The sequence below is a fragment of the Nomascus leucogenys genome, chromosome 25 (assembly GCF_006542625.1).
Source record: "Nomascus leucogenys isolate Asia chromosome 25, Asia_NLE_v1, whole genome shotgun sequence".
Classification (NCBI taxonomy): Eukaryota; Metazoa; Chordata; class Mammalia; order Primates; family Hylobatidae; genus Nomascus; species Nomascus leucogenys.
Genome location: NC_044405.1, coordinates 30,000,100 through 30,026,445, shown reverse-complemented (window position 1 = coordinate 30,026,445; position 26,346 = coordinate 30,000,100). Strand labels below are relative to the sequence as shown.

Here is a 26,346-nt window from a genome sequence, read left to right as displayed (position 1 = left end):
ATTCATGAACACATGCTGACTTCTGTAAAGCACTGAGATGTTATGGATCCTTTCTGATAACCTTCTCATGGATAAACTATACTAATAGGTATAAAATGAAACTATACTTAGGTTTCTGGGCATATTGCTAAATTTGATTTTATAGTATTTCATTTAGGAGTCTTGCATCTATAGTCATAGGAAATTCCGTGGCTTTTCTTTTTATTTGGGTTTTGTCGTTTTGGTATTTGGATTAGGTCAATTGCTCTTTTCTATGGCCTGGAAAGTTTATAGAGAGGTAGAATTACATGTTCTTTGATAGACAGATTAAACCATCTGTGAATTTGTTGGAAGGTAATTTGTGGACAACCTTTTCAATGTCTTCTCTGGAAATTTCCTTTGTTATATATTGTATTTCTTTTTGGGTTAACTTCGATAATTTACATCTTCTTATTTTTTCTTTGTTGCTGTTGAGAGTTTCAAATTTATAAGTATCGGAGTTGAACAAAGAATTCTTTTGAAATCTTGATACATTCCAGGACCCCCACTGGATGCCTGAAACCACAGATAGTACCAAATCCTATATAACTATGTTTTCTTTCTATACATATACACCTATGATAAAGTTTAATTTATAAATAGGAAGAAGAGATTGACAACAATAACTAATATTAAAATAGAACAATTATAAGAATATACTGTAGTCAAAGTTATGTGAACGTGCTCTTTCTAAGTACTATAGTATTTTCCAACCTTGGTTGGCCTCCTGGAGAGGGGAACTGCAATAAGGAGTGGGACTGTACCCTCCTCCACATCTGCAGATAGCCCTCAATTTCCACTTTGTTACTTTTGTTTTATCTGATATTAGATTAGATAGCCCTGGCAGTGGTAGATCTGTTTTATTGTTCTTTGAAGTCAATGTCTCTCTTAGTTTTACTATTTTTTTTTTCTTTTGAGATGGCAGGCTGAAGTGCAGTGGCACAATCTTGGCTCACTGCAACCTCCCCTCCTGGGTTCAAGCAATTCTCCTGCCTCAGCCTCCTGAGTAGCTGGGATTACAGGTGCCCGCTACTGTGCCCAGATAATTTTTGTATTTTTAGGAGAGACGGGGTTTCACCGTGTTGGCCAGGCTGGTCTCAAAATCCTGACCTCAGGTGATCCACCTGCCTCAGCCCCCCAAAGTGCTGGGATTACAGATGTGAGCCACCACGCCTGGCCAGTTTTACTAATCTTAATCTTTTTTCCTCTTTCCTGTATCATTCATTTCCTTCCTTCTCCCCTCTCTCTTTCTCACTTCTATTTCCTTCCTTCTTCCTATATTTCCTCTTTAGCTTTGTTGTGCTTTCCCTCCCAATTTTGGAAAAGAAAGGCTTAGTTCACTTATTTTTTTCTATTCATTCGAGGCCATGATCTCCTAAGGGTAAGTGGGGCTCCAATTCACCATTTTTGATATGTGTATTCTAAATAGTCAGTAGTTTAAGTTCTGGTTTCTTGTCTGATCTAATAATTAGACAAGTTTTTGTTTTTTTAACATTTTAAAAGTGACAGACTTTGCAGAAGACACAGTGCTGACACCACCACCAAGCCTGTGCTCCTCAGTACACCCTCCAAGCACAAACTTATACTGGAGTCTCTTTGTTCTGCTTCTCAAGAATTGTTCAAAATCATGCCTTAGTTTTGTTTGCTTCATGTCTGAGCCATTCCTTTCCTGAATAGCTTTTTTATGTTCCCTGGAGTTTCCACTCTCCTTTACTTTTTTTTTTTTTTTTGTCCACAAAAGAAGTGTTTGCTTTCACCCTACCATTCAGAGCATTCAGCTTCTCAGTTAGGCTATTCATTAAAAATAAATTCACCTTCTTCTAAAAACATTCTTTTTAGTGTTGTCTAATATGAATCTCTCTTTTAATTTGGAAATTACTTTTCAGGCTTGCTGTGAATTACCCTTTTCAATTGTACTTTGGATTTATAAGGTATTCTTTCTTAAATTCAAGTTTTCTCTTTCTTAGATGTCTTTTTCATTTTGCTAGAGTATCCTCAAGTCATTTTGTTTCCTCCAAAAGTGTATGTCCTCTGAATCCTTGACTATCTAAAAACTATCACTTCGTCCCAATGCTTAACATTTGGTTGGGTAGGAAATTCTACAATAAAAATATTTTCTCTTCAGAACCAGAAAGTCATCTCACCACTCCGTTCTGACTTCCGGTGTCCTGATTAGGGTTATATAAATCTGTAACGTATTACAGCTAACTTAGAAGCTTTTAGGATCTTCTTTTTGTCCTTGGTGTTCTGAAACTGCAACGTGATGTGCTGGGCGTGGACCTTTCTCATTAATCTTGCTCAGTACTCAGTGCATCCACTTAATTCCATTATTTGTGTTTTCCTCTGTACTGAGGAATTTTCTGCTGTTATTTCCTCCTCCCTACTTCCTGTTTTTGAAATGCTGTTAAATAAACATTGGGCCTTCTGGATAACTTTCCACATCTCTGAAGGCTTTTCTCATAATTCTGCCTTTCTGTTCCAAGTTATCTGAGACTTACTTGACTTCACCGTCCCCCTGCCCCCATCAGAGCAAAAGCTCCATGAAGAAGAGGTTTTGTTTGTCCTGTTCACTGCAAAATCCCAACACCCAGAACCATGCCCACTGCACACTCAAAAAATACTGAATATTTTCTAGACCTTCAAATTAATATTTGATTTCAGCACTTACTAAATAACATACTAATAAGATTTATCATTACTTATTTCTCTTCTGTTTTCTAAATTCTTTCTCTCAGTTGTTCCATTTTCTCATACAGATCTTTCTCTTTTGTGTTATTTTCCTCCTAAGTTTGATAATCCAAGTTTGTAAGTAAAATATTTTTATTCAATACAAGTGGCCGGCATGGTTTCTTCTGCTTGTTTCTTTGATGTGCATATTCCATTCTGCAGAAGGTCTGAAGGAAAACAGTCAGCCAAGACCACGTCCTCATGCCAAGAGCTCAGAGCTCCGGCACCGGCCTTCCCTGGTTGTCAGGGTGGTCAGGTGTGCCCTAACCACACACAGGGCTGGGCTGGCCTCATCACAGGCACTGGTAGGAGCCTCATGTCTTCCTGAGGTCACTGTTTCTGCATTTACGGATTGCTGCTGGGGTGGTTTTTACCACGCGCTCAGGTTTCTCCCGTGGCACAGTTTTGCCAGTGGAACTGAGGTCTTCCGTGTTACCAGCACACCTGCCCTACCTCCAGCACCTGCCTGCATGTTCTGAGTTCTTGCAGGCCCCTGAGCTGTCACTCTGTAGAGGCAGCTGCCCCAGGAGCATGTTCAAGGCCACACCCTTCAAGCAGACAGAATCAGGAAGGATTTCTTTTGTGGGGGAATGGCTAGAAGAGAGGGTGTCCACTTAAACTGTTGGGGAATCTCTGACCATAATGGAATTGAATCTTTCATAAACAAATGGATAACACTTATATTATCTTCCTTTGCAATTCCATTACTTCTCATCAAAATAAAGGATTACTGTTGAACGATACTTAAACCTCAGAATTACAATATTTTTCACTAAAACTAAATGATTAACGAAAAGTATAAGATCCCAATAGTACAAAATATTTTTTATATTTTAAGTTAAATCAAGTCCCATCTCGAAACAAAAATGGAGGAAATAAGGCAAAAAGAAAATAGCCCGAGCTTCCAATACTAACCATACGCTTTTTCTGGGGCAGAAAGCCCCTAAATGGTCATAAATGCATACTTCTACGAGTCCCTGAGGCCAATGCAGTGTGGGGGCTGACACGAGTGAGATGCTTATCTTTCCAGGCTGCAAAGAGGGAACTAGGGTAATGAGTTAATCCCAGGCCACGGTGCAGAAACCAATAAAAGCAAGAACAACTTGGCCAGTAATGAGAATCCCTCTGTTGTTGTAAATTAAGTGTGCTGAATCAGAACTTTTAAAGCAAAAATACAGAGAAACTGAATTGGACTAATAACTGCTACAATTAAAAAACTCAGAAGAGCTGGCATTGATGTTTTTTCTTATTTCTACCCTAAAGGTATTTTCCAATAGGTTCCTCATATAGTAGGGTAATCAAAAATGAATGATATACTAATGATTAATAGATATTTTAGGGTTATTATGGGTTCATGTTATAGAAACTATCAGACATTCATTAGTGGATCAAGGAAAATGTGTACTTACAATCTCGACTGAAAGTGGCCTTTATTCTGCAAATAAGAAGTAGTCAAGACCTGGGCATGAGTTACAGTATAAGGAAAACTGTGCACAGCACCCCCAGTGAGGATGATACAGGCCATGCAACACAGGAGGGAGCCTCTGAGCCCCTCTGGGTCCAAAACCAACCTGCCATTTAAGCTGAGAGCAGAGTACCTTTGAGCCTTTCATTGTGATCGTCTTAAGAAGGGCAGCCCTTGAGCTGACAGAGAAATAAACACAATCCATTAGAATCCGTACAGAGCAAGATGGCTGGGTTCTCCTGACCCTTCCAGCCCATTCCCCAGGGCTGCTCTCAGGCTTTCTCTGCCAGCTCGGACATGACTTGTCCTGGTTGTCCATTAAGCCCAGCCAGGTGCTGAGGGCTTTACACAGAGGACTTCTGGCCAAATAACACTCCTTTCTCAAAGGAGATCTCAGGGTTTTAAAACACCAGCTGTGGACGGAGCCTCAGAGCTGTGGTCCTGAGTGGGGTGGGCTCATGTCCAGAGAGCTGCATGGGCAGGAGATGCTAACTGGATGTGGATGAAGGGGAGCAGCAGGTGGAGTGGGGCTGAGAGGCTCACAGTGATCCTGCCAGCTCCTCCTTTTCCTGAAGCAGCTCCTGGGGGAGCCCCAAGGCACTCTTGTGCACTGTCTTCGTCCATAGGAGGCAAGGCCTGGGGTGGTGAAAGGTCGGATGTGGGTTCAGGCTGTACTTGTCCTATGGACAGTGGAACATGGCTGTGAGCTGTAAGCCCTGTGGTGTCTGCCGGCTGCGGCTGCTTCCACTGTGAAGGGTGATGGCAGGCCCGGCCCACAGGGCTGTGGTGTGGATTCAGGGGTGCATGTAAGAATCTGGCTCCTGACTTGAGCACATACATGCCCGGGAAATGGCCTGAGGATGGCAGTCAGTGAAGTATAACTATTATTATTTTTAAAAACCTTCAAAAGTGTCATTGATACAATAGGTAACTGTACTGTACCATTACAGTCATCCGCACAGAGAATTTAAAAACAAGCAAACTGCACTCCGTAGGATCTCGAGTTTAGAAGACATCTGGAGATCACGTGGGTTCATCCTTTCAGCCAGATCCCCTGTCACTGTGTCCATAACAGCAACGTCCATCCAATTCCAACCTGAATGCTTCCAGTCAGGGGAGCTCAATTCCTTTCAGGAAACTCTTTTCTAGACAGTTCCAATCACTAGAAAGTTGTTCTCTCCGTATGCAAAAGGAGAACTGAAAACCCAACAGACATGAGGAACCCCAAATGCAGCCACTGAAAACCCAACAGAGATGAGGAGCCCCAAATGGAGTCACTCTCCCAGAAAGGAGAACTAGAGCAAGAGAGGGAGCCATGTGGCAGCCGTGGTGCAGGCAAGTGGGCCAGGCATGAGCTCCTGGGGAGCCTGCTCCACGGGGAAAACAGTTCACTCCTGAGATGGTGACAGAGAAGTCAGGCATTCTCTTAGAATGCAGTACAGTCAAAAAAGCACATCAGATGAGAGGAGACACACTGGTCACAGGCCTGTGAGTTCTGCTCAGCAGCACTTTCAGGGACAACAGAGAGGGCAGAGAAGATGCTTCTAGCAGAAGTGACAGGACAGAAGGAAACTTCTCAGAAGTGAAGACTCAACAATCCAGATCAGAGGATTCAGGGTAGTAAGTAGGAAAGAAACTCCAACAAACTAGCCACACACCAAGGTTAATCTGTTGAAATTCCTGAAGTTTAAGGAAAATAGATAAATGTAATGCTACAGGAGAGGAAACAAGGGGGTACCTTCTAGAAAGGAAAGAAACTCAAACTGGCTCTGTGACAAAGGGTGACCATGGAGGGGTGGCGTGGAGTCTTGATGTGTCCTTGGGGGAAGGGCAGAGCCCAGACATCCACAGTCCCCAGTCCACCCGGCGCACAGACGAGGGCCAGGTAACGTCAAGATCCAGGGCCCCACCCACACAGGACTTTTCTCCAAAAATCAAACAAAAACAACCAACCAAGAAATCACCCTGTCACCCCAATTAAGGATGTATTCCAGCAAAGTGAAAAATAAATCTGGATGTGGAGGTAAGGGCAGGGGCACTGGCTACAGAAAACTGGTTAGAAGAGAAACCAGGAGCTCTTACATTTTCATCTAAACAATTGTTGATCATGTGGCTGTGTGACTCATTAAGAAAGGCTTTTAAAGGAAAAGCACAATATTAAATGAGTTTCTAAAACTCAAGATGATGCCATCAGAATCTAGGAAGATGAGGATGGGAAGAGTGTGGAATAAAAATGAGCCCAATATTTCAGCTTTCCCCAAGTTTGGATCTTTACAAATATTAATTCTTGATGCCAACATTTTTTCAAAGTGATTTAAACATATTTGTTTTTAAAAATTGGGGTAACCACTGGTCAGAATAGAAATAAGATTTAGAACTTCCCACCAGTGGGAACAAAGGGGAAAGACAATTTAATCAGTCCAGCAAAAGTAAAGGGGAGGAAAACAGAAAGTAAAATGGAAAGAAAAATTGTCAGATTAAAACAATGATTCTGTACTTGGAGCCAAGCTTGGTGGTCGTTCTCTTCTACAATGACTCATGGCACGTTCACTCCTAGACACCAGGGCAAGGAGGAAACTGACGCTACTGACACCTCTTTCCCACAACCCCGATGCCTGCCCTTACTTGGAGAATACGCACGCACACACACACTCACACACTCATGCACACGCACACTCACATGCACACACTCTCACATGCACTCACGCACTCACATGCACACGCACACACACACTCATACACTCACACGCACGCACTCACATGCACACTCTCACATGCACTCACACACACGCACACGTGCACACACACACACTTTCACACACTCTCACAGTGATGTTCCTTCTCTCTCACTCCAGCCAGGGCCTCATTAAACCAGCTTCCCTTGCTCTTCCTGCCCATAATGTCGAATGGTCTCGGGTGGACAGCAGCTCGGCAGGCACCTGCCTTCTTCCTGCCACACACCTGGGCCTGCTGCCAGCCCCCTCGGGTCCCTGTGCTGTCCTCCCAGAGATACCTAAATGCAAGCTGTTCACGAGGACCCTACCCCATCATGCAGCCTTGTTTGTTAACGTTTCGTGCCAACGTTCAACATGAAAACCGGCAGGATAGGGAGGCTTGTCCGCCGACCCCAGAGCAGGCTGTCTGTCAACAAGGTCCCCAGAGCCAGCACGTGGGGCATTTGGGCAACCCGCTCCTTCTTCTTGGGTTCTCTTAGTGAGCCTTGGGCAACAAACTGGGCCAGTTGAGGAGCTCACACTCAGGGGATCAATGGATGTAAATCAGAAGCTGGAATTGTCCTGAAACTTGCAAGTGCTGGATGTGAAACTCATTTGAGAGAAAGTCTGAGAAAGCTCGAGAGACTTCTGCTTCCACAGTGCTAAGCAAGGGTACCAAATGTGCATACCCACAAAGGCAAAAGTGTCACAGCTTGGCACCAAGAACCTTTCTGAAAGTAAAACTAGTGTTCAGGCTGAAATGAAAATTAAATTCTTCTCACTTTAATCCTGACAGCATTTTTTTTTTTAAAGAAAGAAACACCTTATCCCTACATTTTTACTTTGATTTGCTCCCGGTTTCAGGTAATCTTTTCTTTGTATTCATTTATGTCCATTTTTGTTCCTCCCTAAAGACACCACAATTCACTAGGCACCGTCATACCTCGCTCTCTTTTTAACATGGGAATGACCTTTATAATAAAATGTGAGGTGACAAAGTGTAAAGAACACGACGTGAGCTGTGATGCACAGTGCAGACGCACAGCAAGGGGGCCAATGTCCTGGTAGTTCCTCTGTCCAGGTCACTTGTTAAATGTAAGACTTTTAATAAAGTTTTGAGAGCTTTGCTTTGGGACCCATTTTTAAAGAGTGTGACCTCCCAAATCTATTAAGACATCAACATTCGCCTCTCCAGATTTTTCTTATTTGGTTCCTTTTGTCTCCAGTAACACCCACAGCATTACTTGCCTTCGACTTCAATTCTGAAGCAGAAGCATCTGCCCTCCCATCCTGCTCCATCCTCTGGCTCACCTAATCTCCTGCTATGCTGTCCTGCTGATTCACAGGAGTCCTCATCTAAAGGTGTCTTCTCCAAAGCTACTTGCTTTGCTGATCTGAACTCTCTTCAGGGAAACAACAACAAAAACCCATTTCCAAAATAAAGCATTTACCAAAAATAAGATATTTCAAATAGTTTGCATTTTGAAATAGACTTTGGTGCTAGAGTGACATTGTTTATTGGCTCAGCATTTGAGTAAGGTTCTGCCTCCTGGAGCGTGAGTGGTGTCCTTTTATTTTCATAGGACAGTGGCACATTTGTCCAGAAGGATTGCAAGGGGCGCCTGGTCCATCCCTGCCACTGGGCGTATGAAGAACCTGAGACACAGAAGCTGCCAAGGAGGCAGAGCTGACGCAGGGGCAGCCTCATGGCTCCAACCCAGGCTCTCTCTGCTGCTGCTGAATCAGCTGGGCACAGCCCCCTGCAGCGGGGACCAGGGGAGGGGTTTGGTAATGTGCTTTAGGCTATTAAGATTAGAGATGATGGAGGCTGGGCACGGTGGCTCACGCCTGTAATCCTAGCACTTTGAGAGGCTGAGGTGGACAGATCACCTGAGGTCAGGAATTCAAGACCAGCCTGGTCAACATGGTGAAACCCCGTCTCTACTAAAAATACAAAAATTAGCTGGGCGTGGTGGCACATGCCTGTAATCCCAGCTACTTGGGAGGCTGAGGCAGGACAATTGCTTGAAGCTGGGAAGTGGAGGTTGCAGTGAGCCAAGATCACGCCACTGCACTCCAGCCTGGGCGACAGAGCAAGACTCTGTCTCAAAAAAAAAAAAAAAAAAAAAATCAGAGAAGATGTTGAGGAGGAAAGGATAAACAGCAGCATCAGTAACTTTGAAGTCTCTATCTCGCAGACACTATCTTTCAAGGTCTTTTAACAGATATAGATGCTTTTCACATAAGTGAAATATGATAAAAATACACTGACTTTTATAAATGAGCTCTACTTTCAATATCTTAGAAATTTCTCTAGCAAAATGATTCTGTCTTTGCAGATTTTAGTTATGGATGAGATATTGCTTAGACAGCACTATTCAACAAGGCCCTAATTAACAACTATTTTTGAGTATCACCTATGTGTCCCATATTCCACATGCAATGTTTAAGTATCTATGCATATAAAAGATGAGTGACAGCTAAAATTAAAGCACTCTTCGCTCAAGTACAGAAGATAGAGAACAAAGAGGGAAATTTTCTGAATCGTGAGAAATTCGCACACCAATACACAACAAAATACTTCAAAAGACATTGATGCTACAATTTCAACCTACCTACCATCAAGTTTTATCTGTCTATTTTGTTTTTCTTAAAACACAATGGTTAAGTTAGGGAGCTGTAAAATTTAATTAAAGACAACTGTTTTTCCCCATCCCTGCCTCCTTCATGTGCTCTGACAGGCATGCTTTCAAATAAAATTCCACACTGCTTTTCTCAAATTAAAGGCGTGCTAGTTGCCAGGCACTAGAAAACAAGGCAGCACACACGCAAGCACACACACACCCCAAAATAAACGTGTTTCAGGTTAGGATTATGGTTTTAGTTTTGAGCTTTTAAAAAAGTAGTAAAATTATATGTTTAAAAAGATAAAAATACCTTAACTGTGTCCTTTTAAATAAAGGTGAGCTTAGAAGTTAGGACCTTTGAATTCAAAAGCTCCTGTTCACTTTACTGTTAGCCACTGAAATTCTAAAAAAAGAAAAAAGAAAACCAGCAATGAAGGGAATCGAGGGTAGGTGCAGACACCAGGGAGACAGCCTCTGCCTGCCATTGGCACCCCGGTTCCACCTGTCACCACCTCTTGGAGCCAACAGGGCCTCTCCAGGGAGCCTGGGGCAGGCTCCAGGCAGCTCATCACTGTGGACACCCTGGTGGCTCCAAGACAGCGTAAATGTCCCGGAGCCCTGGCTCAGGGTTAGTCTGGGAAAGCCAATGCTGACATAATTTTCAGTGTCTATGAGTCTCTGCTGCTGAGACAGGAATGAATACAGTGCCTGAGTGAGAGGAAAATAGACAGGTGCCCAGCCCAGTCATAATTTCATTCTTTTCATTTTTCATTTCTTTTGTTTGTTTGTTTTTAAGGACAGCGTCTCACTCTGTTGCCCAGGCTGGAGTGCAGTGGTGCAATCTTGGCTCACTGCAACCTTGACCTCCTGGGCTCAGGTGATCCTCCCACCTCAGCCTCCCAAGTAGCTGGGACCACAGGCGTGCCCCACCTCATCTGGCTGATTTTTTTGTATTTTTTGTAGAGATGGGGTTTTGCCATATTTCCCAGGCTGGTCTTGAACTTCTGGGCTCAAGCAATCCACTAGCCTTGGTCTCTCAAAGTGTTGGATGACAGGTGTGAGCCCATCAATTCTTCCATGAATGGCTAGGTTTGTGATCGGTAAAGGAGATTAATCTTACAGACAGACTCACTTAAAAGGCCCTAGAGACAAGGCCCGGAGAGACCCAGAAACATCACCTTGGGTCCCTTCAGAAGGACTCTGATATTCTTCTGACAGCCACAGAGCAGCTCAGGTGGTGTTTTTTTCATTCATGAGGATGAAAACATTGCAAAATCAAGACAGAGATTAAATCAGCACACTCTAGAGATACTTGCCACTGAGCAAAGGCTTGTTGAGGGTGTAGAGAGGTGGCAGGTCCTCTATGTTGGAGATCCGCTGGTACATGGCCCTGGAAAGGTGGTCCCCGTGGTAGAGGCTGCCCAGGATGATGCTTGAGAAGTAAATGGGCTCCACGAAAATGCTGAGCAGGGATCCCTGGATGCCCACCACGTTCCAGCTGGAGGGAGAAGAAAGCACAGTCTTCAGGGAGCTCGGACTCAGTGCCAACGCGGCCCAGCCCAAGCCTGCGTGGTTACAGGGATGCACTGGCAATTCTGCAGGATCCCAACCAACTGACGAAGGAGCGCAACAAAAAGTAACAGACTGATTTAGCAGCTTACGACCACAAAGACAAAAATCTACTTAAAAGTTATTTTACACTGTGATTGTTTTTACCATTACGTTTTCCCACAATCAATGAGCCACATATGTTTCTTGTGAGAAATTTGTGGGAAATATCAGAAAGGAAATTACATATTTATTTGATTATAGCAGGTCCCCTTATCTGAGGTTTCACTTTCAGAGGTTTCAGTTACCCACTGTCAACCGTGATCTGAAGATATTAAATGAAAAATTCCAGAAATAAACACTTCCAGACTTTAAATTGCACGCCATTCTGAGGAGTGTGATGAAATCTCGTGCTGTCCAGCCCGGGATGTGAACCATCCATGTTGCAGATGCCACTGGCCCATTAGCAGTCGCCTTGGTGATAAGATTGATGGTCACAGCATCACAGTGCTTGTGTTCAAGTCACTCTTATTTTATTATTAGTGACTGTTAATCTCTTACTGTGTCTAGTTATAAATTAAACTTTATATAGGAAGGTACTTACAGGAAAAATACTAGCACGTACAGGGTTCAGTACCGTCTACAGTTTCAGGAGTCTACTGGGGGTCTTGAGACACATCTACGGAGAAGCGGGGACCACTATACTTCTTATAAAAATGATAGCTCTTCAAGAGGTCCTTCAAAACATTAAACTGCTTATTTCCTGTTCTCTGCAAGTGACAATGGCACTGAATGCACAGGCAGGTAGGGTGTGGGGATTTACAGCGACTGCACGTGTGCAGCTGACATGCATGACACCAATTATGCATGCCAATGGCAACTTAGGTATTCATTATCAGCTCCAACACACACATGCCTTCACAATATGCCTGTTCTCTCTTTCTGAGCCCCACAAACAGCAGAGATGCTCTGCTCAGCCTGTGAGTTGCTGTGTCCAGAGCACCCTTTGCTGGGCGCTACATACACACGGTGGAGGTATTAAGGGGAGACACAGCCCAGGAGCTAAACAATAATGCAATGAAAAGACAAATGAAGAACCATAAATTGAGGTAAAATCAATTTGGGAGAAAGGGCAGGGTTCTGTGAAAAAGAAAAAGGGGTGTATGTACTTGAAGGAATGCTCCTGGGGTGACTCTGAAGCTCAGCCCCAAAGGAGGGGGCTGTGAGGCTGAGGGAGGAACGCATGTCCCAGCCTGGGGGGCAGGGGACACAGGACAGCAGCAAGGGCAGCCAGGGCAGAGGGGCAGGGCAGGGGCCCCTGAGCAGCCAGGAGCTTGATGAGTGAGGGGGCGGTATTCAGAGGGCAGAGAGAGGCCTCTGGAGTGGCCCAATCTAATTTCATGGAACTGTCTCGGGGGAGGGGCTGGCGAATGTGCATTTTATGAAGTGGCGCCAGCAGCGTGGCACATGCTGCAGGGGAGACTGGCGAATGTGCATTTTATGAAGTGGCGTCAGCAGTGTGGCACACACTGCAGGGGAAGATGCTCAGCAGTACAGGTCAGAAATGAGGGTCGACTGGGCAGTGTGGGGACAGGGAGGCCAGGGCAGATGAGAAACATTCGGGCTTAGATCTGCAGATGTGGCAAGACTTGAGACTGGAGGAGGCTGATGCCCAGGCTGGAACCAGCCTTCATATATGTGCTCCTCTGTCACACACTCCATGGCACAGCCTCTGCCTGACAATGCCCACAGCTGTATTTGGAGGCCTGACGTCTCAGGGCCACTCCTTGCCCCCTCAAGAGCCTAGTGGGGCAGAGCTGACAAGTGGGGTAGGCAGCACAGGACAAACAGCCACCAACCTCACCTGTTTAAGCCTCATTCTGGATATGCTCCAGCACTGACCTCCAGCTGCTCAGTCCCCACTCTGGGGTCACCCTCACCCTGCTCATCCCTGTCACAGCAGTCGTCAGCAGATCACCTGGGATCCACTTTTGGAAGAGATATAGGACCTGACTTCTGGCTACTGCCACTGGTAGGCCATGGGTTAAGTCACACCACCCTGCCTGCGTCGTGGCGCCCTCTCCTAAGGGGAACCCGGTGCCTGCCCCAAGCCCTCTCCTCTTGACCCCTGTGAACACGTGGGCCAGCACAGGCCATTCCTTGGCACAAAACAGTCCAGTGGCTCCCAAGAAAATGCCAGCAGTCCTCCGGCCAGATCCCCCAGCCCTGTAACCTCTCACCCTGCACCTGTCCCCAAGCTTCTGGCCACCCTCAGGGACCTCCTTGCTGCTTGCCCAAAGCTTCTGTCCACAGGTCCAGCAGCTGGAACACCAATTCCAGAGGCAGCCATGGCTGCCCCCACTTTAGGTCCCTGTACAAAAGCCCTTCTGAGGGAGGCCTCCCTTCCCAGCCACTCAAGCCTTTTGCTTACCTGCTGCCTGAGGCCTCCCTTCCCTGCCGCCCAAGCCCTCCGCCCCCACTCTGACCTCCACATAATTTACAGATCCACGTTGGACTCTCTGCTCCCACCCTACCCCAGTGCAGGAAGAGGTTTCTGTCTGCTTTCTTTACTGACCTATCCCAGCACTTACAATATGTACCTGGCACATACAGAAGATCAATAAATATGTGTCGAATGGACAAATCCTCCAATTCCTATGACACATTCCTTCCACCTTCCAAAATGGAAATGAAAATAAAGGTTTCCCTAACTTACAGAAAAAGCATGAAATGATTCAATACCTCTAAGAAACACAGGCCCCTTTCTTCTACAGATTAGAAGCCTCTATGGACTCAGAGCATCTTTAAGCTGAATTCAGTCTTCTGGGCAGACTTTAAAGCAGTGATCCTGCAGAAACCTTCATTTGTTAGGAGTCATTAATTCTGAACACATGCTTTGTAAGAGAATTCCAGGAGTGTCTACAGCTCTGAAGAGGCCCTGGGTGGGAAATGGTGTGGCACCAGCTTCCACCAATGCACCTCACAAAGGACAGCTGGGACAAACTTCATCAGGATGAAATCGCCTAGTGCCAGTGAGAGGGTGTCAGACACAGTCAGCGTCCATGCAAGTAAAACAAGTAAAGCTCTGCAAAGACTGCAGGCAGGACATCTCCTAGAGATACTACATGTCCAGAGCCACCTGTCCTGCGGACCCCATGGGAGGTGCCCACTCACAGCGTGCCCCGAAGTGTGTTTGGCTGACACCCAAGGAACCTACAGGTGTCCCCACTCTCACAGCACGGCCTCGGGCTCAGTGCACCCGGGTCTAGGCATCTGTGCCCGGCCTTCTTCGTCTTTCATTTTCCTTGTGCCATTTCTTTAGGAACAGAGTCCAGACTGCTATCATCTGATCTGTCCCCTGATTCAGTAAAGGGCCTGGCCTGAGAGACTGAGCTGCAGACAGACGTCGGACAGACCACACAGGGCAGGAGAACTACTCTGACCCAAACCACAGCCTCCACAGCACTCGGCCCAGTCAGCCAGACTTTCGGGAAGGACTACAGCTTTCTAGTGGTTGCCCCACACCCACCCCTTCCTGCTTCCAACCCAGGACCAGCCAGAGATGCCCCTGGGTTCTTCAAGCAGCTGCACGGGAGGCCACCTTCTGCAGAGCCCACCTTGGCTTCCCCTACCTCCATCAGAACATACCCAAAGCCTCCCTTTTTCCCTACAATAAAGCCATCCCCCTTCCTGTGCCTGCCTTTGAGTCTGCCCAACACAGTGGTCTGGCCCCCTTGCCATAGCTGACTCTGAATAGACAGGCTGCTGGTCCTCCTCTGAATGGTCTTGTTTGTTCCCACAGCTCTGTGCAGCTGAGGACACAGGCCGAGGTCATCTGAACCAAGACTCTCGTTCCTTCCCACGGCTCCCGCGCCAACATAATCACCATGGGGTGGCCAACCCCATGGGAGCCTCTCACCCCATGGTCTTGCGGACAACTCTCTGGGGCTGCATTCACCGCCAAACTGCCTGCCAGTGGGATGGACACCCTCGTGACCTCCAGTGGCAGTGCTGTGGCTCCCACCCCACCCCCAGCCTACCATGGCTCTGGACCCTCTGCCTGCCACTGTGCCCTGTGTAAGGCGAACAGTTCAGCCTCACCCAGCCCCATCCACCTGGCCCTCCAAGGTGGCTGCTCCCCATTCTCCACTCTCCCAGAGCAGGGACACAGCTGCAGCCAACTGGCATCATTTTGGCCACCAGGGTTCTTTCTGGGCAACTTTTCTGGCCATTTGCTATTTCTTGGCCCACCCATGCTAGGTTCTATCAGCTTGTGTTTGTTTCTTCCTTGAGGTAAAGTCTAATTACTATATAATAAAAGGCTTGGATCTTAAGGGTTCAGGTCCATGAGCCCCGACTTCTGCATTTATGTGTGTGACATCCCCACGCCCCAGCAAGGATCCTCCAAATGGATGGCTTTGTGCTATGCAGGTGCAGGAATCAGCTTGTAACCAAGTCGAATCCTTTGTTGGTCACATGAGACATCAGAAATCTTTTCCCAATATGTGGCTTTTCTTTTCCAAATATGTGGATTATAGTAAATAATTCCTGAAATTTTAATTTAGTCAAATTTATTCACTTTTCTTTATAATTTGGGTTTTCTGTGCCTTATTGAAGAACCCTGCAACTGCCAGGCACTGCTCTGCATACTCAGGTCCTTAACTGTCCTGGCATGTGCTTTGCGGATAGTGTATGGCGGGCTGCTTCTCTGCACAGACAGCCTGTTTCTCCAGGACTGGGCGTTGGCCACTTTGTCCATCTCTTCTGTGAGCACCATGTCTAGCAGACTGCTGGCTGCAGCCCTGCCTTCCTTTCCTTCCTCCTGCACGACAGAGCCCCAGTCCTCTTCCAGGTGGCTGAGTGTGTAAGCCCGGCCACCCGAGCTGCCCCATAGCGAGTACAGCCCTGTGCCTGAGCTCTGGATGATGAGCTGAGCTGGCTGAAGTGTCCCTGTGCCTGGAATTCAGACTGGGTGCTCAGGGATTTGGTCAGCTCTAGGGATTATGAAGACCCTGAAGTCAGAAGAGACCTCTTAGATGGTGCGGGACAAAGAGGGATCAGGCTTCAGACCATGGAGCCACCAGAGCATCTCTGGGCCACCTATTTATGGACTTAATTTTCTGTGAGACAGACAAGCCTCCATCTAGTTTACATTTTCTTTTAAACACGGGCAGGCCTGATCACCAGTGCTGCCCCATGGGTCTGCAGGTCTTTTCAGATTGTATGCTGTGCCACTGTTCTGCTGAAAATTACCACTCACTTTTGATTACTATGGTTTTATACTGCTAGTTTTCTATTTCCATGTTGGGATTCAATTTTTAAGTACTATGAAAAAATAAGATTTTTATTAAAATCACATTGAAATGATAGATTTAACAGGAATTAATGAAACTTTAAAAAATATAAAATAGAATTTGGCTTGCTAAATTTTTAAAAATAATGTAAGTGTATAAATGTGTATTTTCATGACATGTTATCGTTTTGTTTTCCTTTACTGTCCTTGTCTGGTGTGGAGATAAAGGTTGTAGTAACCTTTGAGTTATGAGCCACACAATGAGCTGCAGAGTTCTTCCCTACTTTTCTATCCCTGGAAAATATTACATAAAATGGGGATCATCATCCCCCAAAAGATGTCTAGAACTCACGCAGTGTTGTCTGCGCCAATCACTTCCCCTCTCTCCACAGACCCTCCTTCCTTCTATTTTCTTAATTTCTTCTGTGCACGTGTGTGTGTGTGTGATTTAATTTAATAGGCAGAGTTATATTCCAATTTTCTGCATATGCTTAAGTCACTTTTAGCAATGTACATTTTTCTAGAAAATGTTCTATTTTTGTCTCAGTTTTAAAATCTATCAGTGCTGAAGTGTCTATGACTCCCCACTGTAGCAATCTCTGCTGGACCCTGAAGGATATCTATGTTTTCATTCCAGACACGTTTTGGTAGTGCCTTCTGTCTTCTTGATCAGCCTCACCGGTTCTGTTGACTTTAATCAGCCTCCTCTAAGTACTGACGCCTTAGAGGCTTTGTTACTGCTCACTGCTACATCTCTGTTGCTTACAAAACTAATTTCTGCTCTTAACTTTACTGTTTGCTTCCTTCTAACTTATTTGAATTTTTCTAATTCATTTAGTCGTGATGCTTTCTGTCATTTACTTATATGAGCATTTTCTCATTCCCACTGTGATTTCTTCTCCTGGAGTTACTGCGGTACAACTGACATACAATAAACTGCACACACTTAAAGGGACACTGTGGTAAGTTTTGACATTTGTATGTATCCATGAGACCTCACTCCCCAAACCTCCTGTCTCCTTACATCTCGTTCTGTTCCCACTAGGCAATAACTGACCTGCTTTCTGCCACTGTAGCTTAGTCTGCATTCTCCCGAAATGTACACAAATGGAACTGTATGGTAATTCCTCTTTTTCATCCGGCTTCTTTCACTCTGCATAATTATTTTGAGATTTCTCTACGCTATAGTGTGTATCACTGTTCTTTTTTTCACCCAGTAGTACTCCACTGTATGGATATGCCACCGTCTGTTCTATCTATTTACTGGTTGATGGCCACGTGGATTGCTTCCAGTTTTTGACTATTTTGTCTATTACAAAGAAAGTCCTATAAACATTCAAGTGTAAGTCTGTGTGGACATATGCTTTCATTTCTCTTTGGTAAACCACTAGGAGTGAAATGGCTAGGCCACATGGCAGGCATATCTGTAACTTTTTTTTTTTTTTTTTTTTTTGAGATGGAGTCTCGCTCTGTTGCCCAGGCTGGAGTGCAGTGGCGTGATCTCGGCTCACCACAACCTCTGCCTCCCAGGTTTAAGCGATACTCCTGCCTCAGCCTCCTGAGTAGCTGGGACTACAGGTGTGTGCCACCATGCCCGGCTAACTTTTGTATTTTTAGTAGAGACAGGGTTTCACCATACTGGCCAGGCTGGTTTCGAACTCCTGACCTTGTGATCCACCCACCTTGGCCTCCCAAAGAGTTGGGATTACAGATGTGAGCCGCCACGCCTGGCCATATCTGTAACTTTTCAAGGAACTCTCAAACTGTCTTTGTTTTGTTTTGAGTCTTATTCTGATGCCCAAGCTGGAGTGCAGTGGTGCAATCTCAGCTCACTGCAACCTCCGCCTCCTGGGTTTGAGTGATTCTCCTGCCTCAGCCTCCCGAGTAGATGGGATTCCACGCCTGGCTAATATTTGTATTTTTAGTAGAGATGGGGTTTTGCCATGTTGGCTAGGCTGGTTTCGAACTCCTGACCTCAAGCGATCCATCTGCCTCGGCCTCCCAAAGTGCTGGAATTACAAGCATGAGCCACCGTGCCTGGCTGTGGCAAACTATCTTTAAAAGTGATTGTTCTATTTACATACCTAGCCACAGTGGATGACAGTACCAGTTCCTCCATATCGCTGTCAACATTTGGTTTGGCCAGTCTTTTTAATTTCAGCCATTCCAAGAGATGTGTTGTGGCATCTCCTTTGCATTTCATCAGTGACTAATGGTGTTGACCAGCTTTTCATGTGCTTATTTCACACTTGTGTATCTTTTTTTGGTGAAGTGTCCATTCAAATATTTTGCCCATTTTAAAAACTATTTTTCCCCTTGTTGCGTTTTGAGAGTACCAGTGGATTGTGGATACTAATCGTTAATTAGATGTATGATTTGCAACCATTTTCTCCCTGTTTGTCAGTTTGTTTCTCACTGTTTAAACAGTGTCTTTTGAAAGAAGTAATTTTTAAACTTTGACAGTTTTTTCCCTTTTATGGAAAGTCTTTTTTAGTGTAGCTAAAAACTTGCCTAACTCAACGTCACAAAGATTGTCTCCTGTTTCCAGAATTTTTATACATTTAGGTCTATGGCCCATTACAAATTCATTTTGTATATGGTGCAAAATATAAGTGAAGTCCATTTGTTTGGTCGCTTGATTGCTTTTTGCTTTTTTTTTTTCTGCACAGGGATATCCACTTATTTCAGCATCATTGTTGAAAAGACTATTCTTTCTCCACTGAATTGCCTTTGTGCCTTGGTCAAAAATTAACTGTGACCAGCAATGAACAGCAGAATTGGAAATTAAAACACAACATCATTTAGACTAACACCGCCAAAACTGAAATATTTAGGTATAAATTTGACAAAGTATGTACAAGATCTGTATAAGGAAAACTGTAAAATTCCAAAGAAAGAAATCAAAGAACTAAATAAATGGATATTCCATATTTATGGCTAGGAAGACTCAGCGTTAGTTCTGTCCAACTTGACATAGAGATTCAACACAATCCCAATTAATATTCCAACAAGTTATTTTGTAGATATTGATGAACTGTTCCTAAGGCTGATATAAAAAGGGAAATCCAGAAGAGCAAACACAATATTGAAGGAATATAATGAAGCTGTAATACTAACATTACCTGACTTAAAGACTTACTATACTAGAGTAATCAAGACAGCATGGTATTGGTGAAAGAATACACAAATAGATCAATGGGACAGAATAAAAAGTCTAGAAATAGACCTACATAAATACAGTCAACTGATCTTTGACAAAAGAGCAAAGACAATGAAATGGACAAAAGGTAGTCTTTTCTACAAACAGTGCTAGAACCAATGGACATAAACATGCAAAAAAAAAAAACAAAAAAAGAATCTAGGCATAGATTTTACACCCTTCACAAAAATTAACTCAAAGTAGGTCACAGACCTAAATGTAAAATGCAAAACTAAAAAACTCCTAGAAGATAACACAGAAGAAAATCTAGATGATCTTGGGTTTGGTGACGACTTTTCAGATATAACATCAAAGGCACAATCTATGAAAGAAGTAACTGATTTGCTGGACTTTATTAAAATTAAAAGGTTCTACTCTGTGAAAGACAAGGGAGTGAAAAGACAAGCCACAGACTAGGAGAAAATATTTGCAAAAGACATATCTGATAAATCTATAAAGAACTCTTCCAAATATACAAAAAACTCTCTAAACTCAACAATAAGAAAATGAACAACCTGATGAAAAAATGGTCAAAAAAATTTAACAGACACGTCATTCAAGAAGATATACAGATGGCAAATAAACACATGAAAAGATGCTCCACATAATATGTCATTAGGAATCTGCAAATTAAAACGAGATACTACTACATGCGTATTAGAATGGCCCAAAACCAGAACTGCTGACAACACTGAATACTGGTGACAATGTGGGACAACATTCATTGCTGGTGGGAATGCAAAACAGTGCAGCCACTTTGAAGGACAGTTTGGCAGTTTCTGACAAAACTCAACATACCCTCACCATACTACCCAGCATTTGTGCTCCTTGGTACTTACCCAAAGGACTTGAAAACTCATGTCCACAAAAAAACCTGCACACAGATATTTATAGCTGCTTTATTTGTAATTGCCAAAGCCTGGAAGCAATGAACCTTCAGCAAGTGAATGAATAAACTGTGGTACATCCAAACTATTATTTAGCACTAAAAAGAAACGAGCTACCAAGCCATGAAAAGGCATCAAAGAATCTTGAATGTAAATTACTATGTGTAAAAAGCCAATCTGAAAAGGCTACATACTGTATGATTCCAACTAGATCACATTCTGGAAAAGGCAAAACTACCAAGACATTAAGAAGATTAGTGGTTGCCAGAGGTTAGGAGGTGAGAGGGGTGAACAGGCAGAGTACAGAGGATTTTTAGGGCAGTGAAACTACTCTGGTCTCACACTGTGATGGTGGATACAGGTCATTATACATTTGTCCAAAGCCAGACAATGTGCAACATCAAGAGTGAGCCCTAATGTAAACTGTGGGCTTTGGGTGATGATGATGTGTCCATGTAGCTTCTTCAATTGTAATGAATATAGTGCTAGAGTGGGAGATGCTGATGATGGGGGAGGCTGTGCATACGTGAGGGCACTGGGTATATGGGAAATTCTGTATCTACCACTCAATTTTCCTATAAACCTAAAACCACTCTAAATAATAAGGAATCAGCTGTTTGTATACTTATCCTTATGCCAAAATCATACTTTCTTAATTACTATCTTGAAATCAGGATATTATTAGCCTTTTACTTTGTTCTTACTTTTGAAAGTTGTTTTGGCTATTCTATGTCCTTTGCATTTCCATGTGGATTTTGGAATCAGTTCGTCAATTTCTCCAAAAAATCCTGTTGAGATTTTGATTAGGATTGCATTGAGTCTATAGATCAATCTGGTGAAAACTGGTATCTTGACAATACTGAGTTTTCCAACCAGTGACCATGATATATCTCTCCATTTATTTAGTTCTTTAATTTCTCTAGGCAATGTGTTACAGTTTTCAATATACAGCTTTCAGTGTATTGCTTTACACATTTCAACTGCTTGTTGCAGGTGTAAAAAATATAACTAATTTTGTATTTTGCATTTTGGATCTTATATTCTGCCACAATGCTAAAATCACTCATTCATTCTAATAGCTTTGTATAATATCAATCTCATTTCCTACATAGACAAGTATGTCTGCAAATAAAGACAGTTTTACTTTTTCCTTTTCAATATGGATACCACTGATTTCTTAGGACCTTATAGCACTGGCTAGAACTTCCAATACAATGTTGAACAGAAGCGGGGAGAGCAGACAATCTTATTTTGTTCCTGATCTTAGGCAAACACATTCAGTCTTTCCCTGTTAAGAATGACATTACCTGTAGATTTTTCATAGATTTCCTTTATCGGGTTGAGAAGGTTTCCTTCTATTTCTATTTTGCTATGAGTTTTTATGAGGAATACATGTTGGATTTTGCAAAATGCCTTTTCTGTGTCTTTTTTAGTTTGTTAATATGGTGAATTATATTGATTTTTCAAATGTTTCATTTACCTTGGAATTCCTGGGATAGCCCCTACTTGGTCATGATGCTGTATTTGGTTTGCTAAAGTTTTGCTAGAACTTTTGGATCTATGTTCATGGCACATTTTAACATGTAGTTTTATTTTCTTGTGGTGTCTTCATCTGGTTTTGGAACCAGGGAAATGCTGGCCTCACAGAATGAGTTGGGAAGTATTTCTTTCACTTCAATTTTTGAACATTTTGTGCAAAATGGGTATTTCTTCCTTAAATGTTCGGAATTCAATAGTGAAGCCATCTGAGCTTGGGGTTTTTCTTTTGTTGTCATTTTTGGTGGGAAAAGCTTTATATTACAAATTCATTTTCTCTAATACATATAGATAGCCCAAGTTATCTACTTCTTCTTAAGTCAGCTTTGGTAGTATGTGTCTTTCAGGAAATATGTCCATTTCATCTAAATTGTCAATTGGGATAAACTTATTTATAATTTCTCTTCACAATCCTTTTAGTATCTGTAGCATCTGTGGTAATTTCACCTCTCCCATTCCGATATTGGTAATTTTGTCTTCTCTCTTCCATTTTCCAGGTGAACTCTTTTGTTACACATTTGGTGCTTCACTGTTCCTTGCTCTCTCTCTGTCTTCAAGTGGCACCTCATCTTCCAGGGCCTCTCTACACGGAGGGGCAGCTTCTCATAACCTGGTGGTCTCAAGGTAGTCACAACTCTCACATGGTGGCTGCCACCAAGAGGCAAGAAATGGAAGTTGCCAGGCCAATTAAGGCTATGCCAGAACTAGCACTGCATTACTTCCACCACATTCTCTTATTCAAAGCAGCCACATGGCAGGCTCAGATTCAGAAGGATGGGACAGAGACATCACCTCTTGATGGGACAGTGGCAAGGTCATATTATTGGAGAGGATTTTAGATGAGAGGCACTGGGGTGGGGCTATCTTTGTAAAATACAATACACCATTATTTTCAAATGTCCACGTTATTTGGTTACTCCTTCTCATACCTTCTCTTTGAAACCATAACCACAGAAATTATTGTAGCTCTACTATAGTAAAATTCTAGCATTCTTCTTTCTGACTGCATTAGCTGGCTCTTTTTTAGCTCTCATTCTCTTACCACCACTACTCTATTCTCTAATTATAGATCCACCTTCTCTGCCTGAATGCCACAATCGACTGGCTTATTTCAAAGCAGCCTCAAACCTTCAAATTCTAGATAAATTTCTAGAATAATATGAAAGCTAAAAATTTGTTCTAGAAGAAACAAAAATTTAAGAAACTAGTAACCAGAAAAGGACCTGAAATTACAACTACAATATCTAGACTGGTCTCCTGCCAAAATGATGAGGACGATCATGAAGATAACTACAAATATATATATATATATATGAGGACCGGATGTTTTCACTCTTGGGTTCTATACACTGCTGTCTCACAGAAGAGGCTTCAGAAAGTAGAACAAGAAGACAAACACACTTTATGAGGCTATATAACCTGGATTTCAAAATCAGATAAGAACAATTAAAAAGTTTAGAAAAAGTATAGGCCTATTTAACTTATAAACAAAAATCCTAAGTAAAATATTAGTCATCCAAATCAAACATTGTGTTAAAAATATGAGTGACTATAACAAAGTAAGGTTTATGTCAAAAATGCAAAAAGGTGGTCAACATCAGGAAATCTATTATTTACCATAATTCAAAATAGACACACATAAAACATTTGATAAAGTTACATACCAATATATGATAATAAAAAGGCTCTAAGACAATAGGAATAGAAGAGAATTTTCCTAGCATGATGAAGGCTACCTACTAAAACCCTGTCGCAAAAACTGTACATCATGGAGAAACTTCACTCACAATCTCTCTGAGATTCAGGAAGAAAACACGGACAGTGCTGTAACATACCATCCAAGGTCCTGGACAGCACGAATAAAGAAAAATAACACTGGTATAACAAAAGAGGATATAGGACAGTCAATATCTACAGACTGTGACTTGGTACATTCAAGAACAACCAGGAAAGTATAAATAGAATAAGAAGTGAGTTAAGTTGCTGGCCATAAGGTTAACATTAAAAAATCAATGGTGTTTGGACTACGACTTCAACAAGATGGCAGTCTAGGAAGCTACAGGCCCTCTTTCCCGCATAGAGACCCCGAGTTAACAACAATATACAGACCAGAATGGCTCTGTGAGAACTCTGGAGACCAACTGAGAAGCTACAGTATCCAGGCCATTGTAAAACTAGGAAGAGATTCCAATGAAAGGGATAGGAAATTTCATGATGTTTGGCATGCCTGTTTGCGCCCCTTTCCCTAAATAGCAAGGTGCCCCCTAACTGGGAGGAAGCCTCCATACTGGGGCTCTTCTCTTGGGATGGAAACAAAAGAGTGGATCATTAGTCTGATGTTCTGGCTGTCTGGAGTCTGTCCAAAGGACTGGTTTCTGTCTTGCCTGAGTCTCTTCAGACTCGGTGATGAGACTGGTGCCAGAGTTTGGGAGCCACTAAAAACAGAGGCAAGCAGCACATTAGAGCTACAGTTTTCCAGGAAGACACCAGAAGAAGCAGGAAATCAGAAAAAGCATAAGAGGTCCTAGATTTTTTAGCCAGCTTGTTAGTGAAGAACTTCCTCTGTACACAGCCAGTACACAAAGACTAGGAGAGGTGGTTCTTTTTTCAAATGCCCAAATATTAGCAAAGCACACAAATAAACAATGCATACAAGAAACAGGAAAACATGGCCCAACCAAAGGACCAAAAGTAAATTTCCAGAAACTGACCCTAAAGAAATGCACATCTATCGGCTGTCTAAAAAAGAATTTAAAATATCTGTCATAAAGATGCCTAATGAGCTAGAAGAGAACACAGACAACTAAACAAAATAAGAAAAACTTGGCAAGAACAAAATGAGCGTATCAACAAAGAGACATTAGTATAAAAATGAACCAAACATTCTGGAGCTGAAAAATACAATAACTGAACTGAAAATATCATTAAATGCATGCAACAGAAGACTTGAAGAGGTAGAAAAAAGAAGACAGGTCACTGTCTTTTTTTGAAATCACTGAGTCAGAGGAGCAAAAAGAAAAAAGAATGAAGAAAAGTGAAGTGAGACTAAGGGACTTATGGTATACTATCAAGCAGACTGATACAAGTATTCTAGGAATACCAGAAGGAGAAGAGGGAGAGAAAGGGGCTAAGAGCTTATTTGAAGAAATGATTGCTAACAATTTCCCAAATCTGTGGAAAGAAATGGACCATACAAGTTCAAGCTCAAAGAGATGAAATATGGATAAATCCAAGGAGAACCACACTAAGACACATTTCAATCAAACTGTCTAAAGTGAAGACAGATAATCTTAAAAGCATCAAGTGAAAAGCCATTTGTCACATACAAGGGAGGATTCATAAGACCTGTGGCTTTCTTAGCAGAAACCTTGCAAGCCAGAAAGGAGTGGAATGATATATTATAAGTGCTGAAAGAAAAAAAAAAAAAAAACCAACCCTGTCAACCAAGAATACTTGATCTGGCAAAACTGTCCTTCAAAAATGAAGAAGAAATTAAGACTTTTCCAGATAAACAAAAGTAGAGGGAGTACATTACCACTAGCCTGCTTTACAAGAAATGCTAAAGTGAGTCCTTCAAGTTGAAATTAAAAGACAGTAAATAGCAACATTAAGCTGTATGGAAAAATAAGGTTCTCCTGTAAAGGGAGGCACATGGACAAATACAGTAACCAGTACTATTGTAATTTTGGTGCATAAAATTTAAATGACAAAAACATTACAACTACAATGTATATTAATGGATATACAATATACAAAGATGTAATTTGTGACATCAATAACAAAGTGTGAAGGGGTGGAAGTAAAGAAGTAAAGTTTTACTATGTAATTGAAGTTTAAGTTAAAATAGAATGCTATAATTTAAAGATGTCTTATGTAATTGCAATGGTAACCACAAAGAAAATACCTGTAGAATATACACAAAAAGAAATGAGATTCTGTACCCCAGGGAGACAAAAGGAAAAAAAAAAAGAAATGAGAATCCTATAGATATGGTTTAGCTATGTTCCCACCAAAATCCCATCTTGAATTGTAGCTCCCACAATTCCCATGTATTGTCGGAGGGACCCAGTGGGAGGTAATCGAATCATAGGGGCAGGTCTTTCCCATGCTATTCTTGTGATAGTGAACAAGTATCATGAGATGTGATGATTTTATAAAGGGGAGTTTCCCTGCAAAAGCTAGCTCTCTTTTGTCTGCCGCCACGTGAATTGTGCCTTTCACCTGCTGCCATGATTGTGAGGTCTCCCCAGCCAGGTGGAACTGTGAGTCCATTAAACCTCTTTCTTTTGTAAATTGCCCAGTCTCAGGTATGTCTTTATCAGCAATGAAAAT

The 26,346-nt window shown here is 42.8% G+C and overlaps 1 protein-coding gene across 10 annotated transcripts in view; it reads right to left on the bottom strand.

Moving 5' to 3' along the window:
- ADARB1 (adenosine deaminase RNA specific B1) overlaps positions 1-26,346 on the bottom strand; it is a 154,912-nt gene that overhangs the window by 14,037 nt on the left and 114,529 nt on the right. For all 10 annotated transcript variants that reach the window (XM_030806041.1, XM_030806040.1, XM_030806044.1 and 7 more), the window contains one exon: positions 10,868-11,049. In XM_030806041.1, the coding sequence (XP_030661901.1) occupies positions 10,868-11,049 (182 nt within the window). The remainder of the gene's footprint in view (positions 1-10,867; positions 11,050-26,346) is intronic.